This window comes from Camelus bactrianus, chromosome 3 (genome assembly GCF_048773025.1).
Source record: "Camelus bactrianus isolate YW-2024 breed Bactrian camel chromosome 3, ASM4877302v1, whole genome shotgun sequence".
Taxonomy (NCBI): domain Eukaryota; kingdom Metazoa; phylum Chordata; class Mammalia; order Artiodactyla; family Camelidae; genus Camelus; species Camelus bactrianus.
In genome coordinates this window covers 75,825,366-75,849,694 of record NC_133541.1, presented here as the reverse complement: position 1 = coordinate 75,849,694, position 24,329 = coordinate 75,825,366, and the positions used below count along the sequence as shown (strand labels likewise).

The 24,329-nt window shown below is 35.7% G+C and overlaps 1 protein-coding gene across 1 annotated transcript in view; it reads left to right on the top strand.

Annotated features, from left to right (window-relative positions):
* The window catches only part of FBXL17 (F-box and leucine rich repeat protein 17), a 439,198-nt gene that overhangs the window by 117,042 nt on the left and 297,827 nt on the right, over window positions 1-24,329 (top strand). The window contains exon 5 of the mRNA XM_010971766.3: window positions 19,674-19,781. Coding sequence (XP_010970068.2) covers window positions 19,674-19,781 — 108 coding nt within the window. The remainder of the gene's footprint in view (window positions 1-19,673; window positions 19,782-24,329) is intronic.

The following is a 24,329-nucleotide window of genomic DNA, read 5'->3' as shown; positions in this document are numbered from 1 at the left end:
AGAGAGAGGAATAGAATTTATAAGTGGTATGGGAAAGCCATATGACACTAAAGAAGCCATTAAATGGTGAGATAGTGCTTCTGCAATCCAGAGGGCTTTGAGTGGCAAGGTGGCATCTTATGTTATGCTTTAACAAATACAGCAATATTAGTAAAGATTTAAAGTGATATATTTAGGAAGTATGAATTATTTGAAGGCAATCTTCAAAGAACCATTCCACATGTTTAAATACAAGGATTACCATGATAGAAAACCTGCTGAGGCATAGAAGTGAAGATTTAAAAAAAATTTTTTCCTTAGAGTCAAATGTCCTTTCTATAATTCATATGACTTGTCTTTAAAGTGAAATTTCATATACAGGTTGGGAAAGCTTTTCTTTTCTACTTTAGCTTCTACAGTTGTTTTGAAAGTGCAGTAACGATTTTGAATGTTTTTCCTGAGAATATTTTATTGACATAGTGTTCTACTTTCACTAAGGTCTCAAGAAGATCCAGAGACTCCACTCAGAGGCCTCAGAGCATCTTCATATTAGCTTATATCTTTCCTGAGAGTACAGGTGTACTGGATTCATCTGATGGTGGTCCAGATTCGCTATACATAATGAGAAGTTCAGAATTTTCCAATGAGAAATGTAAAGAGCAGCAGCAGTACCTGTTACTAGCTTTGTGAATGAGATAGTATTTGCCTGTCTACCATCAGGGAAATTTGGTATCTGTGAAGCTCCCTTGAAGGCCTAGAGTTTTTTGCTGTAACTTTTTACCCTCATATTAAGGCAAGACATAGTCCATGTTTCATGTATCTTTCTGTAGTATAATATACTTAAATGATATTAAATTCTCAGGCATATGTGCACTGCCAACTTTCAGATAGCAAATGATTACTGGAATCCACACCAAATATATTACCATGCTTTCCCTGGTTTTTTTAGTAATTTCATTTGTTCCAGAAATTTTAGAAGTTTTAAAAACCTTCTTCTCAGAATTCTGTTTTTCTAAAACTTGTTATCAACATGGTATTCTGTTTTAACAGAAAGCTTGCTGATTTGGTTTTGTACTTATGATACTTTTTAACCCTGTCAAGTGTTCAGTCATATATTAGCATGTTTCCCATTGTTGCCTCATTGCCCTGAATAGTCTACAGCTAAGCCGGTTTTATATCCCCTAACAAGAAAATCTCCTAGTTATGAAATTATTAGAGTGGAAGGAATTTTAGGAATAAATTAATTCATAGGCACGGATTAAGAAACTTTAAAAATAAGGCCAAATTGCTTTTCAAAATGCCTATGTCAGTTTATATTCTCACCAATAATGGAAATGAGTTTTTTTTTGTACCGTCTCCAACACTTGTGCAGGAGGACTCAGCAGTATCAGTGCTAGTACATTTATACATACATGTGCATATGTTATAGAGGCTTCTATACGTGTTTTCAGAGACGTGCAAGAATGTTCATTGCAACATTGTAGTAATTTAAACATAAGTTGATACTATAATTGATAAGTCACTGTATATTAGAGAATTGGAAGTGCTTAAATTAATGGAGTAGATCTACATGTATCAGTATGTCTACATCTCAGCAACAGAATGTTGAATGAAAAGATAAAAGCAAACTGTAGAAAGATGTATACAATATACTATTTATATAAAGAGTAAAACCTGCTTTATAGGATTGGTGGAATATTATTTAGCTTTATGAAGGGTTTATATAATACGGAGAAATGTGTGTCGTGTATAACAGGGTAGAACATTGTCTTTGAGTGTAGCTATGGGAAAGCAACTACATAACATGTTTACTCGTGTACCCTTTTGTTTGTAACCTGCTTGTCCTATAGTTTTGCCAACTTCTTTTGGGCTCATTGTCAAGGAATCTTGTGAATTTTGAAAACTAGGTATTAGATTGTATCAGGACAGTAAAGTTTGGCTGTAGGAAGACTTCTGTTAAACTGTTGTTTGATTCATTCATCTGATAAGGGATCAGGCATTTATTGAGTAGCTGTTATGTATCAAACTCTACGCTAAAGGAGTCAGACTTGATTTTCCATTCTAACTAAATAAGAAAAGAATAATAACTGAGAGCAATCATCTTGAATAAATAGATGAGAAGATTTACACCCTTATTAATAATGAAAGGACTCAAAGTGAGAACAACCTTGTGCTCTTTTTTACCTTCTTTTGCAGGTTGGTGAAAATAAGTGTGTTAATTCCTGGTGGTGGGAAAGATGAAAGAAAAATACTCTAATGAATACCAATCAGTAGAGTCTTTCTGGAAGACAGTGTAGCAAAATCTCTCAAAATCAAAAAAACAAAACAAAACAAAAAAAAAACCCATATTCACCCAGGAGTTGCACTCTAAGGAATGCTTGCATGTTTGTCAAAATATATGTACAAGGATATTCATTGAAATACTGTCTGCAATAACAGAACAAAATAGACAACAAAACAATAGATAACTTAAATATCTATCAGTATGGGATTGATTAAATAATTTATATTTTTACATAATAGAATACTTGGCAGTTATTATGTAATTGAGATAGACCTATGTATGTTAATACTGATACCTTTTGGTACCATTTATGTCTTCTAAACTAATACATGTTTAACTAATATTTTTTTAAAAATGCTAATAGGGTTTATCTCTGATTTTTCTGTCTCCTCCCCCTCCACCCTTATTTCTACTTTTATGGTAAAATAACACTAACCACAGCAAGGAAACAAGCAAAAATCAGCAAGTGACTGAGTGATTTTTATAAAACACAAAAACAATTCTGTTTTCAGTGAGTATAGATGGTCACTGAAAAACACCCTTCAAAATAGGTCAGTATTAATAGTTATTTATTGTCTTGTTAGTTTAAAACATGATGCAAAGGTCAGGACAGTGATGGCTAAAGCCAATTGGTCATTAACTGTGGTAATCATTGACCTTAAAAAGGAGAACTGGTCTTCTAAATGATTTTCCGAAGTTGTTAATAACTGTATTTGAAGATTAGCAGTTATATTGTGATGCTGACAAGTGTGCCAAAAGACATTGGCCCCATTCATATGAAAAATTATGTTTTTAGTATGTAATTTGCAGTAGCATTCATCAAAATTATTCATTCTTTCTAAGAGGAAAAAATTGATTGGTAGCAGTCACAGTGCCAAGGTTAGCATTAATGGTGCTGAAACATCTAAATTTCCTGGCTTTTAAACCTTTTTAAAACCTTTGAAGAGATTTATATGGCTTCTTGGATATGTAACAATTCTTAAAAAATAATAAGGTCACTTTTTTCTTGCATGCAAAAAATGTGTTTCCTAGATGTAGAGGAGAGTTGTCAGCTTTTCCTAACTATTTTTACAATCTCTTTAGTCTTTGAGGTTTACTTTTGGGTAAAGGAAAGAGGAGTTTCCTTGCCCTAGTGTGGTGGCCTCCAGAGGGACTTCCCCTGTACTCATATTTCGTTAGTATGTCTAATTGTGGGCAGGTGACCTCTGATACCATGTTTCAGAAACTATGGGTCACATATGTTTTGTTGTTCTCATCTCTGCACTGCTTCTCAGGGCTTCTTGCCTGGGGTAGTGCATTATGAATCCAGGCCAGAATAGAGGGCGTTTCTGAATGCAGGGGTGCAGTGCTCTGTGTAAGTTGCACTCTTATGCAAGTTTGTGTCCTTACAGAGATAGTGGACCAACCAGCTGTTACTGTTTGGATAAGTTAAATGTGGAATTCTCCTAATTTGTAATAAAATATGCATGATACTGTTTTTAATGCTGATTACATATGTTTCTGTAAATTAACATGTTGGTACAGAGTAAAGCAGTATAGTTAGTAGTTATTTGGCCAGACCGTAAGTAGGAATCAGCCTTTCCTTTTAATCACTTTTTCTTACCATGGTTAAAAGTTCTGTTCAGGGGTCTTATATCTGTCAGTTGCATTCCTGGCTTGTCTCATACCCTCCCTAGCAGGGAAAGAGACTGAAATCCTCCTTTCTTAAAGCAGTAACAGGGATAAAGCATGTCCAGTCAGTGTTGTGCAGGGAAGGAATAGGAATGGAAGATTTAGAATGGACTGAATCTGGCTTTAAATTTTTCTCAGCCTATCCCTGCTTGAATGTTGTGATGTCAAATATAATTTAGAAAATCATGAGGAGAAGGAAAGTCTTTTATATTAATCCATATTTTTACTTTTTCTCTTCCTCTTCCTTTCCAATGTTCCAAGACGACTACTTTTATCATTCCTGTTTCAAGAACTACTACTTAAATTTTTTAGGATAGGTCTGCTGCAACAAGTTCTGTAAGTTTTTCTTCATCTTTGAATGAATGTCTTGGTTTCCTATTCATTCCTGAAGAATGTTTTTGCTGGATATAGAATTCTTGGGTATTTACTTGTTTATTATTTTGGAGGGGAGGTAATTAGGTTTATTTATTTATTCTAATGGAGGTACTAGAGATTGAACTCAGGACCTCGTGCATGCTAAGCATGGTCTCTACCACTTGAGCTATACCCTCCCCACCAAAGATATGTTTCTTTTGATGCTTTAGTGTTTTTTTCTTTGTGAAATTCTGAAAACTTATTTTTCACCCAGATTAACATAAAATCTTTTCTCTCTTTTGCCAAACTAACTGATTCATTTGAAAGCAATTGTATTGAGCTCGTATTATATGATTTCTTTACATGCATTACCTTTTTTAGTCCTCACACAATTCAGTGGGGGGTAGGTACTACAGTAATTGTTTGAGATAAGAGTATTAGGATTTGTAGAGGTTAAGTATGTAGCTGATGCGAGGTGAAATGAGTGGTTCAGATCTAGTCCTTGTGATTTCAGACCCAAGTCTTAACCATCCGAAGTGGTAGAGATACCTGTCTGCCCATTTCTTTTTATGTAACATGCTTATACACATAGTGTTTTCCACTTTCTGATGTGTATATTTTGTTAGTGGAGGTATTGGGGATTGAACCCAGGAACTCATGCATGCTAAGCACACATTCTACCACATACCTCCATCGCATGATGTGTACACTTTGAAAGCATGAGGAAGAGGGAGAGGTTTGTGGTAGGGGAGTAAGGAAAGGTGAAAGTTGTGTGGCATCTATTCCTTGTTCAAACCCTGGTATTTGGTTTTAATTCCTATGGTTGGAGGGAGATGGCCAGAAACTGAAGAATCGGTATATGGAGAGACAGACATTGTGAGGTGGTGGGCACCAAGTGAAAGGCTCTGGAGGCTCCTGGTGAGGTTTGGTGCCAAATCAGGCCATTGGTTTCCTGTCTGCAGTGCTCTGGCACTCGCAGGACTAGAAGCTGTGGCAACTGCGGTTGATCACGCCATGACTCTGGAGCCATCGTGAGAGATAGGAAAAGCCTTAAGCTCTACTGAGTGACTCTGCTGCAACACACTCAGAGGAAAGAGGAACTGAAACAGGCAGGGTGAAACAAATCAACACTTTGTGGGACAACTATCAGATGAGCATTTGGACAGGAATGAGGTACTACCTTGGGCATCTCAAAAAAGACTATGGAGAAAATTTTGAGATTCTGATTTCCATCAGTCAGGCTAGTGGGGAATTCTAGCTCCGTAATTAGGTCACTAAAAGCAAACATGACCCTATTTTATAGCTCCACGCAAGTGAGGCCTGGGATATATTTGATCATTGTTTTCAGACAAAACACAGGTGAGAAGTTGTGTAGTCCAAGTGCATTATCACCGTGTTGCTGAAGCAGCTGGCTTTGCGAATTCCTGGAATACATTTCTCCACTGAGCATCTCACATTTGTGTACATTTAAAGTACCTTTTAATACTGAGTTCTAACTGTATGTCTTGTTTTGTAATCCAGTTATATGTTAGAGCGGTGATTTGATGTTTTAAATTTCTGATTTGTATTTTGGTTCTAAACTAGTTAATTGACTCTATTTAGTGTTCTTTATGTTTTTTAATGATTTTTTTAAATTTTGCATTTTTTTCAATATGTAGGGAAAATATATAAACAGATTTTTAAGCACTGTTGTTTTTGGCCAACCCAAGCAAAGAGAACATAGATGCATGCTGTTTTATAGTATATTTTCTTCTTATTGCATGGTTTGCAGAAGTTATTTTGGAAGAATAAAGGCCAGGTAGAAGTATGGTAGTAATTCATATTTAATATTTTATAGGTTAAAATAATTTATTTTCTATTTTTCTAAATTCTAAGAAAATTTACATTTTGTTTCTTAAATTTTTCTTAACTTACATGAAGATTATTTAGGTTAAAATAAAATAATAAATCTTAAAAAGCCTTCTCCCATTTTCTTTTCCTTTTTTTAGCATTTGTTTTCTGTGACTATAAGAGTATAAAAAATATTGATATGGAACTTTGGAAAGTAAGAAAAACATAAAGAAAATTAAAATCTCACTTATATAATCCTGTTACCAAGAGGTAGTTAACATTGTATCTTCTCAGTTTTTTCACTCTGTGTATATACTTAATAGGATGATGTTTATACTCCTAATAATTGCCTATCCTGCTTTTTAAATTACACTGTATTTTCTGACTTCATTAAATGTTTTAAGGAAATATGATCTTTCATGGCCACATAGAAGCCTATCAAAAATACACACCGTCATCTAACCGTTATCTTATTTTAATACATTTGGGAGGTCTCTGTTTTTTCATTACTGTAAATAGTGCTGCAGTGAGCATCCTGGTCACAAATTTGTCTGTTTCTCTGCTACCTTTTGCTCAGAAGTCCCCAAAAAGTCTCTTTCTGGGTTAAAATATGGAAACCTTTATAATGTAGTTTAAATAAATGTAAGTAAAACTCATCTAGCACAGTGCCTGGCAAATAGGCACTCAAATACTGACTTTTTCTTAAAAGTAGAAATTCTGCAGTGTATTTGTCATTTCTTCCTCAGTGATACGGTTTTTCCAGTACCTGCCTTTCCTAGATTTGTTTCATTCGTTCATGCATTCAATAAATGTTTATTGAGCACCTACTATCTGTCAGGCCCTGTGAAGGTACACGTTAACTTGGACTTCTGGAGAATGTTCTGAAAATACTTAAAAATCTCCTTTGACCCCTATTCCTGAAAAGATGAATCTGTGTCTTGACATTGTACAACATGACCTCTGCCCTTTTTGAGCTTCTAATTTAAAAAATGAAACAGATTTATGCAACATTTTTTTTCCCTCTGCCAAATTTGACAATGAAAATTCCCTCTTCACATTCTTGTCACTTATCATGGCTTCTTTTGTGAAGTTTGAGTGCGTGGACCAAGTGGACTAGGTTGAGGTGGATGATGGACTTGCCGTCTTTCTTCCAGTTATTGTGGGAACCTTATTAAAGGAGATGAGGTGTTATAAGCTGTTTGAAATGTAAGAAAGAACATTTAGTGAGCTGTGAATGTATTTGTCTGACATGATGAAAAATGTATAACCTAATTTTAGGTTTTGTTTTTTGATAGGTTTTCTTGTTTAAAGAATGTTAAACATGAATATGTAAAAAATGTTCTATATTCATACATTAGGGTATTTGTACGCTTTTTTTTAAGCAGGTGATTATTGGCTTTCATTTATGATTAAAACACAGATTGTTGGGACTTTATACCTTGGTTAGATTTTATTCATCCTGGGAAGCATTTTCTCTTGTTAAAATATTGAAGCCTAATCTGAAATATTTTCACAAACAGAGATGACTTTTTTGAAGGTTGTGCTCTTGCTTCTATTCATTTTTTGCATATTTTCTTTTTACATGTTGTGCATCAACCTCTCAGGGAGGAGGTGGTTCTTTGTTGTTATGGAATACTATACTTATAAATCACATCTACTCATGTATTTATGAGTTAAATTCCTCATAATCACAAGGAAGAAACTTTTCTATTCTACTTATTACCTAAGACATTGTATATTTAGGAGCATTATAAAGCCTGATTTTGGTGTGTATACTTTGTTGTGTTTTTCAAAAGCTTTAACAACAATAAGAAGGTGCTGTCATATCCAAGTGCTGTTAGAGTAAAATAATTCGTCAACTTAGAACATTAAAAATAGAATTAATATACCCTTAGAAAATAAAGCTACTTGGATTACTTCCTTTTATTATCTATAATTTAAAATACATTACAAAGTACAGGTAAACTTGTTGTGTACAGTTAAACTTGTTACTGATATTTTACCAACCGTAAGTCTCATTTAACTTGCATTTTTCCCTGATACATAACTTCAGCCTGGTGAACAAGTATAGAACAGAACAGTTTATGTCTTGTCATTTTTATTTCTAGTGGCTTGGTGGTAGGTAGGTGGGACATATCATAACAGAGATTATTATTAAATGCTAATTTATAGTCTATCACATATAATGATAGGAATAAAAGTTAATCTTATACAATAATGTTCAGAATGCCAGCTTGAAGGAATTGAGGAAAGGAAGTGTATGCATTGAGTAGTGGCTAATCTTTACTAAGCACTTTGCATGGTATGTGCGCAGCACATGAGAGTTCTCTTGGAATGCTCACAAGAACCCCATTAGGTTTGTGTCTCATTTTCACAGTTTTTGGAAGATAAGTAACTTCTTTAAGGTCACACAGCTAGTAAGATGTAGAGCTAGATTGCAACCTGGGCCATCTGAGTCCAGTGATTTCATAGACTCGTGTAATCTTACATTTCTTTTTGAGATAAATAAAAAGTTTAATATCACTGATTTGAAATTAGTACAATAATTATATTTTAATTGCTTTTATTTCATATTATGACCAGCCAGTTAGAAAAGGTGTGACAGTGGGCATAAAAGGTTCAGAAGAGACATGAGGAAAAGGAAAGGGGAAAGAACCAGAGAGAAGAGGTAACAGATGGAAACGCAGGAAAGGGGAGAGGACAGCACATGTCTTGGAGAGGAAGAGGTGTCAGGCAGAAGATGAGGAAGGAAGCAGAGAATGCCCAATCACATAAGTGAGGAGAGAGCCACAGTTGGTTTGGAAGTCCAAGTAAATCACCTTTATCATGGTGCTTTTCCCTTGCTTTGTGAATTTTAGCATGCCTTTTGAAATACTAACTAGCTCTTCTGCTATTCAGAGTTCTTCCACTGTTGTTTGTGTGCTAGCCTTCCGAGACTTAAGTTCATTTCACCCTTTGTGATGAAATGTCATTCAAAGTTAGATGATTCACAATTCAGAACTGTGTGTACTACTGCTATGTTTTTTTTCCTGTTGTCTTACATAAACATGATGCATCCACACAAATTTTGGTAAGTGATCTGGTGGATTTAATTTAGCCTTCAGTCATACTCTTATGAATTTCTTTTTATCCTTTTTGAATGAATCCTCAAACTAACCATCTCTTTTAATTTAAAATTTTTATTTAGAAATTAAATAAAGTTTGACATAATGGAAGAGATTTTACTTACAGAGGATTAAAACATCTTTTTTTTGTGATATGACCAAAGAATTAACTGAATGTTTATGAAGCAACTACTTTATTAAGAATTGTATTTACTTATTACTTAATTACTTATCTCAAATTTAGTGTGCAAGTAGATTCTTTAGTTGTATTTTAAGTACATTATTGAGAATGTTGTAACGAAAAGAGCACTAGCCTCACATGCACCCTTGGGTGGGTTGCTTTAACTGCTCTTTTCTTCGTTTTTAAAATAGAAATTGTACCTGCCTGTTTATCTAAGTGAGTGAGTGGACAGTTGCATATGTGTGCTAGAAATGCTTTGTAAATATTATTGCTAAATACAGCAATGACTGTTACATTAGTAGATTACTTTTTGATTGCTACTTTCATTACTTAAACAGTGAACAGATGCAGAATAGGCTAATTATTCTGTTTCATTTAGATTAGCCAAATATTGAATTTCAATAAAATAAAGCAATATTAGTCCAAGAAACTTGGTCAGCAAATTGAAGGGAAGTGGTTGAGTCATATCTAACTTACCATAGATCTTTTTAATAGGGACGAATATCTATGCCATCAGTTCTGGGCCAGTGTCTTTCCCTTTCAGGATACTTTAATGCATAACTTATAAATCTTTTTATCAGCCAATCTGACTTTTCTAAACCCAGACTAACATTAAGCAAGACAGAATGAGCAAAAATCAGGCAAGGTCAAATAAGCAATCAAATGATCAGATTCTCACTGGACACTAATGGAATTTTAGACTTTTAGAAAATGATTAGTTATGAATCTCAATGCCCTTGTTGACAAAGAGTCAGTTTTTATAAAATTGTGGTAAATTTTAAATGAGATTTTAAAATTACTGTGGATTATTATCTCCATAAAAACAATACATAGTTCATTTTTCTTATTAAGTCTCACATGAACATTTGCTGGAATGATGAGGGTAGTATGGCTATGATTTTTAAAAGAGCCTATCTTTTAGAGATATACTGAAATATTTACTGATAAATGTGGTGTTTTAGAAGTAGATGGGACTATTGGTTAAACAATGTTGGCTATGAGTTAGTAATTATTGAAGCTATATGATTGGTAAATGGAGGTTTATTTTACTGTTTGGTTTACTTTTGTACATTTTTGAAATTTTTCTTAATAAAATTAAATTTTATTGCTTTGTGCTTCTGATTTACTTAATGAAATAGTTCTATCATGACAAAAGTCAAAGCTGTATTAGTAAATGGGTTCTTAAATAATCCGTTTTTCTTATACATAAGAGTGAGATATATATACATACATATATATATTTTTCAGCTTGCTACTGAAATGATATTAGGCATAGAATGATATCATGCATATAGTAGCTTAAAATGTTTGAGAAAATCTTATCTCTAACAATTGAGTATAATTTTTAGTCATATTTTTGGCTCCTTTCTATGTGAACTATGTAAGTATGGCATATATAGAAAGTAATAGTTTGTTGACTCCTGCAAATGATCATATTAAAATGGTGACCATACTTGTAATGAATGTTTAACAGCTGATCTTTTCATTAGATTGTAAGCTCCTTGAGGGCAGTCTGTCTGAATCACTGTATGTAGCACGGTACTTGGCATGTAATATTTGCTAAGTAGATATTGTCATCTGACATGGTTTAAAAGAAAACTATTAATGTTTAAATACTATTCCTTTAAAAAATTTACTAATGATATGAAGTTTTTATTACATGAAGAGCATAGTGATGAAGTTCTTACTGAAATGGTTGATACAGCAAATCTGTATCAAGTGTTTTGTCTCCATATTTAGCTATTTCCTTTTATATGACCAGTACCAATTTGTTTTGTGTTTTTGTTATATGATGTCAAAGGAGAAGGCTTCCCAGTGCATTAATTGTAAGTATACACAGTACACTCTTGACAAATGTAATACAGAAAAATAAAGGAAGATGAAAATGAAGAAGAAATAATTTTTCATAGATTTTAAAGACTTGACTAAATAAATGGAGAAATTTTATTGTGTTCCATTTTTAAAGCTCCTTTAAGTATAATGTATATTTACTTGGTATCTAAGTAAAGTTTCATCACTTGGGATTTTTATCATCATACTACTTCACATACTCTTTGTCTGCTGTTAGACGTGGATGCTTACTGACTCTGGCGTGTGGCTAGGCCTGAGCTACCCCTTGTTGTGGTATCTGACTATTCACTCAGGGGCATGGTCCTGGCAGCCTCTGTGAGGCAGGGATATCCCATTCGCTGGTCCTGGGTATACCTGCTTGACTTTGAAGTACAACTTTCCCTTTATCTCTCTTCCCTGAGAGCCTTTAATGAATGGCTCCATCAGTTATGGACCTGAAGTATGCTGGAACTCACAGGCATCTTATAGTCCTTTAATCCCTGTATTTCTCCTGTTACCTATAAAATGGATTCCCTCAATATTAAGTCATAACCATTCTGCCAGGCTTCCTACCCTCTATAACTTGGTTACCAATTCAAGCTTGGTTTCAGATCTAGTCAGAAGGTCTTGGGAAACTGAACTAAACTAAACTGGGATGCAGTGTACTGAAACATTCCCAGGGATCTCGCTGGTAGTTGTGGCAGCTAGACCTGTTTACACCTCAGCCTGCCGCCTCTGCTCCCAGAGGCTGGGACTGCACCGCATCTTTGTACTGCATTTAGAACTTAACATGATGTGTGGTGCATACAGTAGGAACTCAAATATTTATTGACTTAAAGAGATTTAAAGACTGAGCAACTCTGAGTAAAATAGACACACTATAAGTGTCCTTTTTTATTTTTGAAGATATTGCTGATTCTTGCCATTCACTTCTGGGGTCACTTCTCTTCTGCTTTCCTAAATCAATAACCCATCCAAGTGGTTATCACGGCAGAGGGGACACTCAGACAGCCAAACCCTATTCCAGGTGACTTCTGCCCGGAATCATAGGCTTTTCTAGTCTGGTGAATCTCACTGGACTGGAACACATGGGAATGTTTTTGCCCTTTGATTATAAAAGCTCAGTTAGAACCTAGCCTTCATTTTGCATTTAGAAGATGAGGGTACCCCGTGGGCCCACTGACCAGTCCAGCTGTAAGAGATGAAAAAAAGTAATGGGAGATTATCATTCCTCCTGGAAAATTCCCTAGGAAGTAGACTCATTATGCCCTTGATCTCTTTTCTTTTTTCTTGGAGGTGGAAGGATAGCCTACAATTGGTTCTGAGGTCCTCAGTGAGATTTGGCAGTCACCTGCTAAGTTCCTCACATTAGGCTTCCAGTCTGTTGCAGGATCAAAGTGCTGCTGTTGCTTTCTTTGATAATCCTGTCCTTTGCTTCATGAAGCTGTTTATCTCATTCTTAGCCACTGCTTTTTTATGCCACTTGGAACCAGTAAGATCAGCGTTCACATTTTCTTAGCATTAAAAATGATTGTTTTCGATATTGAAACAATAAGCCGTTAACATGCATCAAGACAGTACTTCTTTCATTCATTCATTTTTATTTTTAGAGATCTTGTGTGCCGGGCCCTGTGCCAAGCACTGAGGTTAGAGTAGTGAATGGGACAGATGGGGAGACCATGACCATGGCGAACAAACGGAAGGGGTGCTGGGATGATAAAGTTAAGGAGTCAGATTCTGCAAGGCCTTACAGGTTATAGAAGCAATTTGAATTTTATTCTTAGAGTAATTGGAGAACTTTGAATAGCAGAGTGACATGATCTGATTTGCACATTTTAGAAGATCACTGTGGCTTCATGAGTGGAGAATAGATTTGTGGGGTCAAGAGTGACAGAAAGAGGTCCAGTGTGCAGGCTATAGAAAATGTCCAGGAGAAGGATGACATATCTGGGCCATGGCTGTCTCTGGTGTCAGTAGAGATGGCAAAGAGATAAGCCCATTGTATACCCAGGGCCATCTTCGGTACTAATATTTAGAGGGTTAATCATGATTGTTATGGGACTGTTTCTGGATTGATTCCTTAAGAATCTTTACAAGAACTTACTAACAGTATATATTTCTGGGTTTTGAATTAGTAGGTTTGGGGTGAAGTATAGAGAAAACTTTTTTCCCTGAGCAAGGTCATGAAATACTTTTACATTATTTAGTATACTCATGTAAGGTTACACAACAATTCTTTAATGCCAGCAATATAAAAATGTCCAAAGATTGTTCCACCTTTTTAGAATTAATACTACAAATTCCTTTCCTCCCCAGATATGCTAGCAATCATGCCCCCAAATTAATCTTTCAGCACAGTTTACAAAACCCTTTTCATTGAATCAGTCTTATTCTGATATAGATAGATCTCTTCTCCCATCTTCCAAGAAAACTTTGTCTTAAAATAAGAATAAATTGCATCTCTTTATTTAGAGTCGTGAAATTTATGTAAAAACTTCTCTCCTTATTTTCTTCTCTTTTAATCCTTTCTAGATGAAAGTGCTTTTGTGAATTATCAGTGTCTACTTCTGTGGTTTTATAATTCCCTACCATTAATCCAACTTCTTCAACATCTCTGAATTAGATTACCCCAACCCTCTCCTATGCTGTCCTCTTTGGGGATGGTTCTCAGCACATATACGACTATCACAGCATTGGCACCACACCCTTAGGAGATGAAAAAAGTCATCAAGGATAACACTTTTCTTAGAAAATTCTTTAAAAAGTAGATCCATTGTGCCTTGATCTCTGCCACTCTGCTTCTCTGGGGCTAAAGGAAGGGTCTTGAATTTGCTTTTGCATTTGAGTGAGATTAGCCCCATGAAATGAATCACAATTTATATAAGCTAAAGAGCCTGGGTTTCAAAACCCAAAAGACCAAAGTTTAAAGCCCCGGTTTGCCACCGGGTAGTGGTTTGATTTGGGGGAAGTTTCTAATAGGCTTATTTTAATCACCTATTAAATGGGGAGAATGTTGCCTCTCAAGGCTATTATGAGGATCCCACATGATACATAGAGAGGACTTAGCTTGGCACACAGTAAGGCTTTAGTGAATATAGCCATTTGTATTATCTAGCTGTTTTTATTATCTACTCCCTCTTAAATTCTTTGGTTCTTAGTACCCCAAGCTTTGACAAGGTGAGCTGTGTCCAGAGACTGAATCTCCAGGTTCAGCAATTCAAAAAAAAAAAAAAAAAATCACACTGATAACAGTAACTCTTCAAGCAAAATTAGTGACCCTGTCCTGCTTGCCTTCTGCTCTTTCCCTTTCTTCTAGCCAAGAATATTTTAGTCATGTATGGCCATTTCTACCACAGTGGCTATTACGTTTGCCCCTGTTTTAGAATTTTCTAGGCTTATTATTTCTACCTCCTGGAGAGGTTTCTCTCTTGTGCCCACATTTGATCTCAAAAGAAACCACCCTCAAAGGATTTCTGATTGAGTACAGCTCTCAAGAGCTTATGAGAGCCAATATCTTCCTTTTCCCTTTGCCCCCTGTGTTTCTGCCTTTCATTTGCTTCAGGTTTAGTAACTAGAGAAGGCCCCCTTAAGATTCGCAAATGGAAACTCTATTAGAATCTTTGTGCGTGTTTATATCATTGAGGCTTTTTATGGTTCTTGTGACTCTAAAGGCACAACAGACATTCCTTACCACTGATGCTTTTCCTCATTGTAACACTAAGTGCATCTACATCCTTTCCATGCCGCTGTAAAAGTGTAGGTTGGCGTAGAGATGGATGCTGGCTTAAGGAGATGGTCTTCTCTACCTCTGCCATGTGAAGAGATGACACTGTTGAATATGAGGTTCATCTTCTTTTTTCTGTCACAGCCTTGACTAAATGATCAAAGTCTCCCTTAATTTTCCAATGCTCTTTTCCAAATCCTGAGCCACGTTTCTGTTTGCATACTAATTCTTCTGTACTTCCTGGTTTTCCCACAATTTGTAAGTATGATTCTTTAAATCAAACCATTCCAGGTTAGAGCTTTAAAATTCCTCCATAGTATGCGGCCTTTTCAACAAATGGCACTGGGACAATTGGATATTCATATGCAAAAAAAAATGAACATTTCACCTTATTCACAAAAATTAACTCCAGGGGAACCATAGACCTAAATGTTAGAGCTAAGCCACCATTAAGAAGGTGAAAAGACAAGGCACAGAATGGAAGAAAATATTTGTGAAACAAATGTCTGATAAAGGACTTGTATTCAAAAAAACGCTTACAACTTAATAACAAAACAACCCAGCTTTTAAAAAATGGGAAACATTAAACTTACACTTCTCATATGATTCAGTAATTCAACTCCTAGATATTTACTAAAGAGAAGTGAACTATATATCTATACAAAGACTTGTGTGTGAATGATCACAACAGCATTATTTATCAAAGCCCCAATTTGGAAACAATTAAAATGTTTATCAACTGGTGAACAGATAAACGAAATGTAGTATAGTCATACCATGGAATTCTACTCAGCAATAAAATGAGCCAACTACTGATATGTAACAGCAAGGATGAACCTCAAAAGCACTGCACTAGGGAAAGAAGCTAGACACAAAAGACTACTTAGGATAGAATTCTATTTATATGAAATTTCTAGCAGAGGCAAAATATAGATATGTAAAGCAGATCAATGGTTGTCTCGGGGTGGGAGCTGTTACTGATTGCCCACGGGCATAAAAAGGGAAAATGGAAGTATTCTAAAACTGGATCATGGTGTTGGTTGCACAGCTGTTTAAGTTCAGTGACCTATATGAAATGGATGAATTCTATGGTTTATAAATTATATGCCGATAAAGCTGTTTAAAAAATTCTCCATAGTGTTTGGGGTATGACATAGCTCTCCAGTTTTTGCTTCTTCTCAGCCCAAGAAGATGACATAGTACTTTGTTCCTTCAGGAGTATTTCTCAAGCTTTAAGATGCATAAGTATCACCTGGGGATCTTGTTAAACTGCAGATTAGGATTCAGTAGTTCTATGGTGGGATCTCAGGTTTTGCATTTTTAACAAATTCCAGGCTCATGCTAATGCTGCTGGTCTGAGGACCACACTTTGATGGAAGGCCCTAGAACTAATTTATAACCCAGGCTGCATATTGGAATTTCCTGGGGGAGTTTTGAAAATAAAATTGATGCAGATCTCCACCTAGACATTAAATCCAAAAGCTCTTCAGGTGATTCTGATGTGCAGTCAGGATGAGAACCTTAAGAAAGTGGCATTCTTTTTACCATAATGGATCAATAATAAACTTCCATACACTTCTCCCTCACTTCCATCCCACGGGTTAGCCTAATGACTAGAGCCTCCAAATTATGATCTGATCTTTTGGAGTAACTAGGATGCTTTAGTAAACTAGCATGCTTTAACTACACTATTTAAAAAATTTTTTTATTGAAGGGAAGTTGATTTACAATGTTAGTTTCAGATGCACAGCAAAGTGATTCAGATATATATATATACACACACACACATACATATATATATAGTTTCTTTTCAGATTCTTTTCCATTATGTTATTACAAGAAATTAAATATAGTTCCCTGTGTTTATACAGTAGGTCCTTGTTGTTTATCTATTTTATATATACTAATGTGTGTCTGTTAATCCCGAACTCCTAATTTGTCCCTCCCCTGCCCTTTCCCCTTTGGTAACCATAGTTTGTCTAAAAATAGATTCTATTTACAAACCAATAACTACATTATTTTTATGATTATTTTCTTTCACATGTCAACCCCGCAGTCATGGCTAAGAATTAGACTACAGAAGAAAGGGGAACCTGGGATGATTATGATAATAATAGCTAAAATGCATTGACCAGTTGCAACATGCAGGCACTGTTTAAAACATTTTACATGCATTATTTACCCTCATATTTCACCCTGTGAGGTAGATACTGTTATTTCCTCTCTATTGTAAAAGGGACAAAGTATAAAGAGGTGAGATGACTTGCTCAAAATCACACAGCTAGTAAGTGGTCCACCTGGGGTTTGAAAAGAGGTCCCCAAGAAGTTGACACTCACAGGTACTTGCCTCCGGCAATCTATACTTGTTTCACCCCCAAATCCTAGCTGATCTTCTATCCTTGGGAATAGAGCTGGACCCCACTCAAATCTTCAAGGCCTTTTACTAAGTCTCCTAACACACTTCCAAGCCTACTAGGAGTGTTTCCATACTCCAAGGACTTGCTCTGGTCTTGCTTGGTTTTCAGGACTCTGTTGATGCTGGAGGCTTCTCTGAGCTCTCTTACTCTGATTGCTTGAGCTGAAAGAGAAAGACCCACCAAACAAATTTTAATACATTTTTTCTTCTCTCGGAAAGCTGCAACACCTTGTACCTGAGCTTTCTTGTGTCCTTCATCTTTATCTGAATTCCCCTTTTCCCCCCTTGAAGATGGACCTAGGAAAGGCTTGATGTTAGAGTGAGATTAGGCAGGGTATTCAGCTTTCGTACCCCCTACCTTTTTTTAATAGAGATGGGTTTCCCTGAAGTTTCAGACAATTTTAGTACCTTAAATATTCTTTGCTAACATAATGTTTTAGAAAGCTGAGTGTCAGGAAGGCCCATTTTTAATTTATCAATGGCACCCTTGGTCTTAATATGCTGAAGCATACTTTACTTTTGAAGGCAGAATTAATCTTTTATCAGATGTACCATGGATGCTGTTGGTTTCATTATTTTAGGAAAGTGTTCTTGTGTTGTTTCAGAATTAATGCTACCCACATACCTTTATTTTCCAATATCTATTCAGAATAGATAAGGAATATACAAAGTAAGAGTCACCCATATGAAAGTTAATGCAAAGGAGATGTAAGTGACTGCTGTTTGAAAATGAGCAATGGTGTTTAACTTGTTGATTTCATCTTGACGGTGAGGAAAGTGAATCTGAAATTAAGCCTATGACAGAATATTTGGACTTTCTTTTATAAGCTACAACTTTGTGGAACAGTTAAGAAAATTTTCACACAATTGTAAGAAGATAACTTTATATATGGAAAGTTTTGGGAGGTGGGGAAGACAAAAAGGGAGTTTCATTCTGCCTTTTGTTTAAAACAGGGCTATGTAGAAATGCCAAAAGCTGTCAGTGTAACTTCTTTGTAGCACTGGGATCTCAAGTTTTCACATCCCTAAGAGTCACCCCAGGGGATTGTTAAAAATACAGATTCATGGGCCTCACTGCTTTTGGCTCTGAGTTTTTAATAAACTCCTCAGGGGATTTTAATATCTTCTAATATGTATTCCATTAGTTAGAGTTCTTCAGAGACTCAGAATTAGTATGCGGGGTGTGTGTGTTTGTAAAACAGATTATCATAAGGAATTGGCTCACATAATTTGGGATACTGAGAAGTCCCTAAATCTGCAATTGACAATCTGGAGACACAGGAAAGCTGATGGTATTGTTCCACAGTCTGAGTCTAGAAGCATGGGAACCAGGAAGGCTGGTGGTGTAAGTTCTAGTCCAAGTTTGAGGCTGAAGGTAGGAAACTGAAGGTCTCAACTTGAAGATGGGCAGAGAGAGAGAGAAAGTGGGAGAGGGAGAGCAAATTTTCCTTTACTCAGCCTTTTGGTTCCATTCAGACCTTCAGCAGATTGGCTGTGACTAAGATTGAGCGGTCGCCTTGGTAAGGGCAGTCTGCTTTACTCTGTCCCCTGCTTCAGATGTAAATCTCTTCTGGAAATGCCCTCACAGACATATCCAGAAAAACGTTTAATCAAATATTTGATAACCTCTTGGCGTAGTCACGTTGGCACATAAAATTAACCATCACACCATCCACATCAGAAGAATCTGAAGCAGTGTAGGGCAAACCAGATTTCTTGGAAGAAACACTTGTAGAGAGAAACCTTATAAAGAGACCATTGCTGTACTTCAGGGATCAATTGTACAATTTCAAGTGTAAAAAAGGTCCAGACTAGGCAAACCCATAGTGATAGAAAGCTGCCAGGGGTTGGAATAGGGGAATGACTGCTCCTGGGCATGGGGATTTTTGAGGGGGTGATGCACATGTTCTGGAATTAGATATTGGTGATAGTTGTACAGACTTGTAAATATACTAAACCACTGGACTGTTCCTTTTGATGTGTGTGAATTATGTCAATACAAATATATATTGAGAGAGATGAAGAAGTAGAGGTAGATTGCTTTACATCTCTGAGACATTTTCTTTAAAGAAGTAATCAAACATTGGGTGATAAAAGAGGACCTGGAGTCGAGGAAGGATTTAAAAAAAAAAAAAAAAACCACAGGAGACATTGCAGCAGGTCTGTATACAGATTCAAATGATCCGTTGGAAAGGGAAGTATTAATGATGCAAGGTAAAGCTGAGGGAATTTGCAGTAGCCAAATCCTTAAACTCACTGTAATGCCAGGTTGACTGACTTTGTTCACGCTTCTTCCCTAGGTGACAGATCAGTCTGTGAAAGCATTTGCTGAGCACTGTCCTGAACTTCAGTATGTTGGCTTCATGGGTTGTTCAGTTACTTCTAAAGGAGTCATTCATCTAACCAAGGTGGGTACCATGGCTACATCTCCTTAGTGTTTCTGAGTATCATTTTTTATCACTGCCCTAGCAGGGGTAAACACACTTGAATGAGGAATAGTCAGATCTTTATAGAAGTGTACGTAGCATTTGCTAAAGTTAAAAGTAAGGCAACAATACAATATCTATGCTTTCTGAAATGGGACACTCATTTAAACAAGAGACTTACTTTTTGCTTTTTCATTTGCTAATGACTATTTATATATATATAGATATATACATATATCTATATATATATAAACACACACACACACACACACACACATACATACCTTAAGGAAATTGATGTAAGTGACAGGAATTATTTTGATATTAATGTATTGTGTTAGAAGATATTTTGATTATAAAGTTTTCACTGGTCATATATCTTTAGATTTCTGAGCATTTGGCTTTTAAGAAGTGACTATGATCAGTGTATATGATTAAGCTGAATGTGTAAGGTGAAAAGAGAAGGGAATGTATATAAAAAATTAACTTTATAGTTCAGAGAGTTTACTTATATACAAAATATAGGAAATCTCATACTTCAGCAATAATGAAAATGCCCATTCCTTTGTAATCTCTTACCCTTATGCATCATCTCTGCTGCTTTTCAGAACTCTAAAACAATTAGGAGCTAACTCTTACATACATGTTTTGGAAAACTGGCTACTGTAAAATTTGCCTGTGTATTATCTGAAATTTGTCACTGTATACATTTTAACTGTATCATATAGTACGTAGTCTCCTAAGTACTATGGGTGTTGTCTTACCTTTTCCGTTTAATAACTGAGAAACCTTCGTATTAGACCTTCCTTCATTTCACTACTATTAGAAAACTGATGGGTTAGCAGCACAAGGCAGAAATAAAACAGGTAAGATCCCTAGTCTCCTTAGACTTGGTCTCCTCAGGTCTCCTGAGGCTTACAATTTAGTGGCAAATAATGTTTTTCTTTCCTCCTGGGGAAAGAGCAAATGTTTACGAGTTGCCTCGGGCTATGGCAATGAGGCACAGTGGGTAGGAGCCTGGGCTCTGTTGGCAGCTCAGGTTTGAATCTTGGCTCTGCGAAGCAGGAAAATTATTTTTCAGGGTATTAATTGAAGTAATATATGCAAGGTGCTTGCCTCGCTATCAAGATCACAGTAAGTGCTAAGTAAACTTTAGCTACTAATATTAAAATAGGTTCTCCAATATCTAAATTGCCTCAGAATCAGAGCACACTTTGAGAAAAACATATCAAGTCACTGTCCTCGTCTAGTATATCTGAAACAGAGCCTGTGATTGTTCTATCTTAAATGACTGATCAGCTTTAATTGTATTTTGAGGATCAGAACCTAGAGCTAACAGAGGAGAGACATGTTTTTCTTTATTATTGCTCTATCAAAACGTCTCCATGTAACTGAGACCATATGTAACCATAATTTTTTATTCATTTTCCATAACCTTGGCCTGAACATTTTGGTAGATGAATGTTTTTCCAGTCACATCTAATGCTGTTTATAGTGTAGAGTAGAAATGCCTTTGGATGAACAGATTGTGCACAACAAGTGTTATAATGACCATATGTGGGATTTTTACGATCACTCGAAATTGTACTCATTAAAGACAAAACAAGACTTATTAGATCAGTAAGTGCTTCCCTGAGCATTTTGAGATGGCCAGAAATTTATGGTACACTGATACTTAAAAGATCAGAATTACTCTCTGTGACAAAATAGCAGCTATAGCAAATGTCTGCTTTGGAAGGCTTAATTTGCTGAGATTATTCTGAAGATTAAATACCAGGATTGGTAGTTTGGCCTGTCAGCAGTCAGAGTCTCCTGGATTCATATCAAAGCTGGTCCACAGCATTGTGAGGACCATCTTTGTTGCTCAGCACAGCCTTTGTTTTGATAAGAAGACTGGCTTGTGGTATAGTATTGCTTAGTTTCATGGATTCAGGTAAAGGCAAGGTAGCATTTTACACAGGCATAACTTTTGCAAAGCTGTTTTCATTGTTTTATCTCTTGAAAACCAAAAGTAGACTCAAGTTTTAGTAAAATAAAAGCTTTTTTAAAAAAATTTGCATTCTTACAGTGTTTTTATACTGACATTACACAAAATGTAATTTACATTCAGAAAATGTTTGTAAATGTATAAATGCTCCTAGAAAGTTGTGTTACCCTTATTATCATCATGGTGCACAGTTCTAAATAATTATCATGGTATATAATTTTTGAATAAATGATTAGGGAGATATAAGATACAGAGTATTGAGAGCTATCAGTCTAAATATATTTAATTTTATATGATTTAGAAAATCTCTCCAACTTACTAATTTACTAAGTCTCTGGCTCTAAGTTGGCTAATGGAAGCAAGTGCCATAAAATCTCTGTGCCTTAGTTTCCTGTCTATGAAGAGATGTCCCTGTATTAGATGGTCTGTCTTGAGAGTTTCTTACACCCATACCAATCTCTGAAGTTAAGAGTCATTGACCTGGAAGGGACCATGAGGGTCTGTCACTGAAAGTAAGGAATGTCAAGTCTTTAGTAATTTAGAAGGGAAAATTGGGGATTTGTGACACCTTCGTTGGTTAAATCAAGGGCAAGAAGACAGAAAATTGGGAATAAATGGAAAAATACCGATATTCTATTACTGTGGTCTCTTGGACTTTATTTTGATGCTCTCAGTCTTGGCTGGACTGTGACTTTGCAATATTTATTGATGACACACCATTAGTCTTCAGATAGACTCTGCTAATACCAAACAGTATTGGAGTAGGAGACCTTCCTAGTTAGCTGTTATGACTATGTAAATGAGACTCCAGAAATAGCTAAGGCTGGATGCACACAGGTTGAGAAGATAAAGTCAACTGTACTGGAGTGGGTTTGGAAATGTAGAGATCCATATTTAGGAAGCAATGATAAGAACTTTTTAGCTCTCTCTTTAACAGTTGAGAATGTTAATGATTTGTATCTGGCAGAATTGAGTGTCCTCCAACACAGGTGTGTTCTTTTCACTGCAGTTTACCTATTTCTAAGTGCAAAATATTTCTATCTTGCACTCTTGCTCTCCTTCCTACTTTTCAAAATAAAGTTCACCAAATGCAAATATATAGTTAAATCATAGCATCTAGACTGTAGTGCTTAAATATCATTTGCCACTAAAGGACTACTAGGAACATATCAAAGGACCCAAAAGCCAACGCAAAGTGCCTCCCACTTGCCTAAGCTGGGATACTTTGAGCATCAAAAAGGAAAATGGCTACAATGGATTAAAACAAATCAAATATATAAAGTCATGAGTTTTTAATGATTTATAAAAAAACAAAACCAAACCAGATTTCTTCTTCCAGTTCAGATGGAGTAATAAGGATCAGATTTACTGTCTTCCCTGAAACAAACAAACAAAAAAAAGATGATAAATACATGAAACAATGGTCTTGAAGACACTAGATATCAGACAACCAAGGACAGTGGTTCCTGAGATATGAGAAACAAGAGGAGCCGTATGCTTGCCTTCACCTAGTGCACTGAAAGAGTTTCTACTCATAGTACCTGGAGGAGGAACCCAGGCAAAACTCAGCAGACCATCTGAGTTGAGACAGAACAGAAAGTCCAGGGAGACCAAGACAGCCAGATTTCGGAGGACAGAGTACCAGAATGGAAAGCATTGCATAGAGAACCCCAGAGATCAGTGGATGCTCTCCCTTGCTCATCCAATCCTAAATAACCCATAAGTAAAGAAGAGCTCAAAAGAGAAATTAAAATTAGAAAGTATTTTGAACTGTGTTTGAAAACACCACACATCAGATTTAGTGTGATGCTGCTAACACACTCACTTTAAATAGCTCTAAACATCTGTAAAAGAAGAGTCGCAAATCAATGACCTTAGCTTCTACCTTATGAAACTTGAGGAAAAAAGGGCAACTTAAACTCAAAGTAAGCAGAGGAAAGGAGATAATAAAGTAGATATCAATGAAATGGAAAACAAAAAATTAATGAAAGCAAAAACTGGTTCTTTGATAAAAAATAAATAAATCTCTACTCAGGCTGATTAAAAGAGAAAGGGAAATTGCCAATATCATGACTCAGGAGTGACATAACTACAGATTCTACAGATACTAAAAGGATAACAAGGGAATATTATGGCTATCTTTGTGCCTCTAAATTCAGCAAGTTAGGTGAAATGGAAAATTTATTTGAAAGATACAAACTACAAAAGCTAACTCAAGAAGAAATAGCTTTCCTAAATACTCCTTTATCTCCTAAAGAAATTACATTTGTAGTTAAAAACCTTCCTTCCAATAATATTTCATTCCCAGATAGCTTCACTGGTGAATTCTACCAAATATTTGTTATATTTTAAAAACTTTATCAGTAAGGGATACTACTTGAGTATTTGCTAGTGAAAAGACACAATGTTAGGAATTTGTATTAAAGTATTACAAAGGGGATAAAAAGGAAAAAGAAAAGTGGTAGGCCAATAAAGACAACAAAAATAGTGAAGTATAGATAACTGAGGTGGTTTATAGGACATGGAGGTTCATTATATGATTC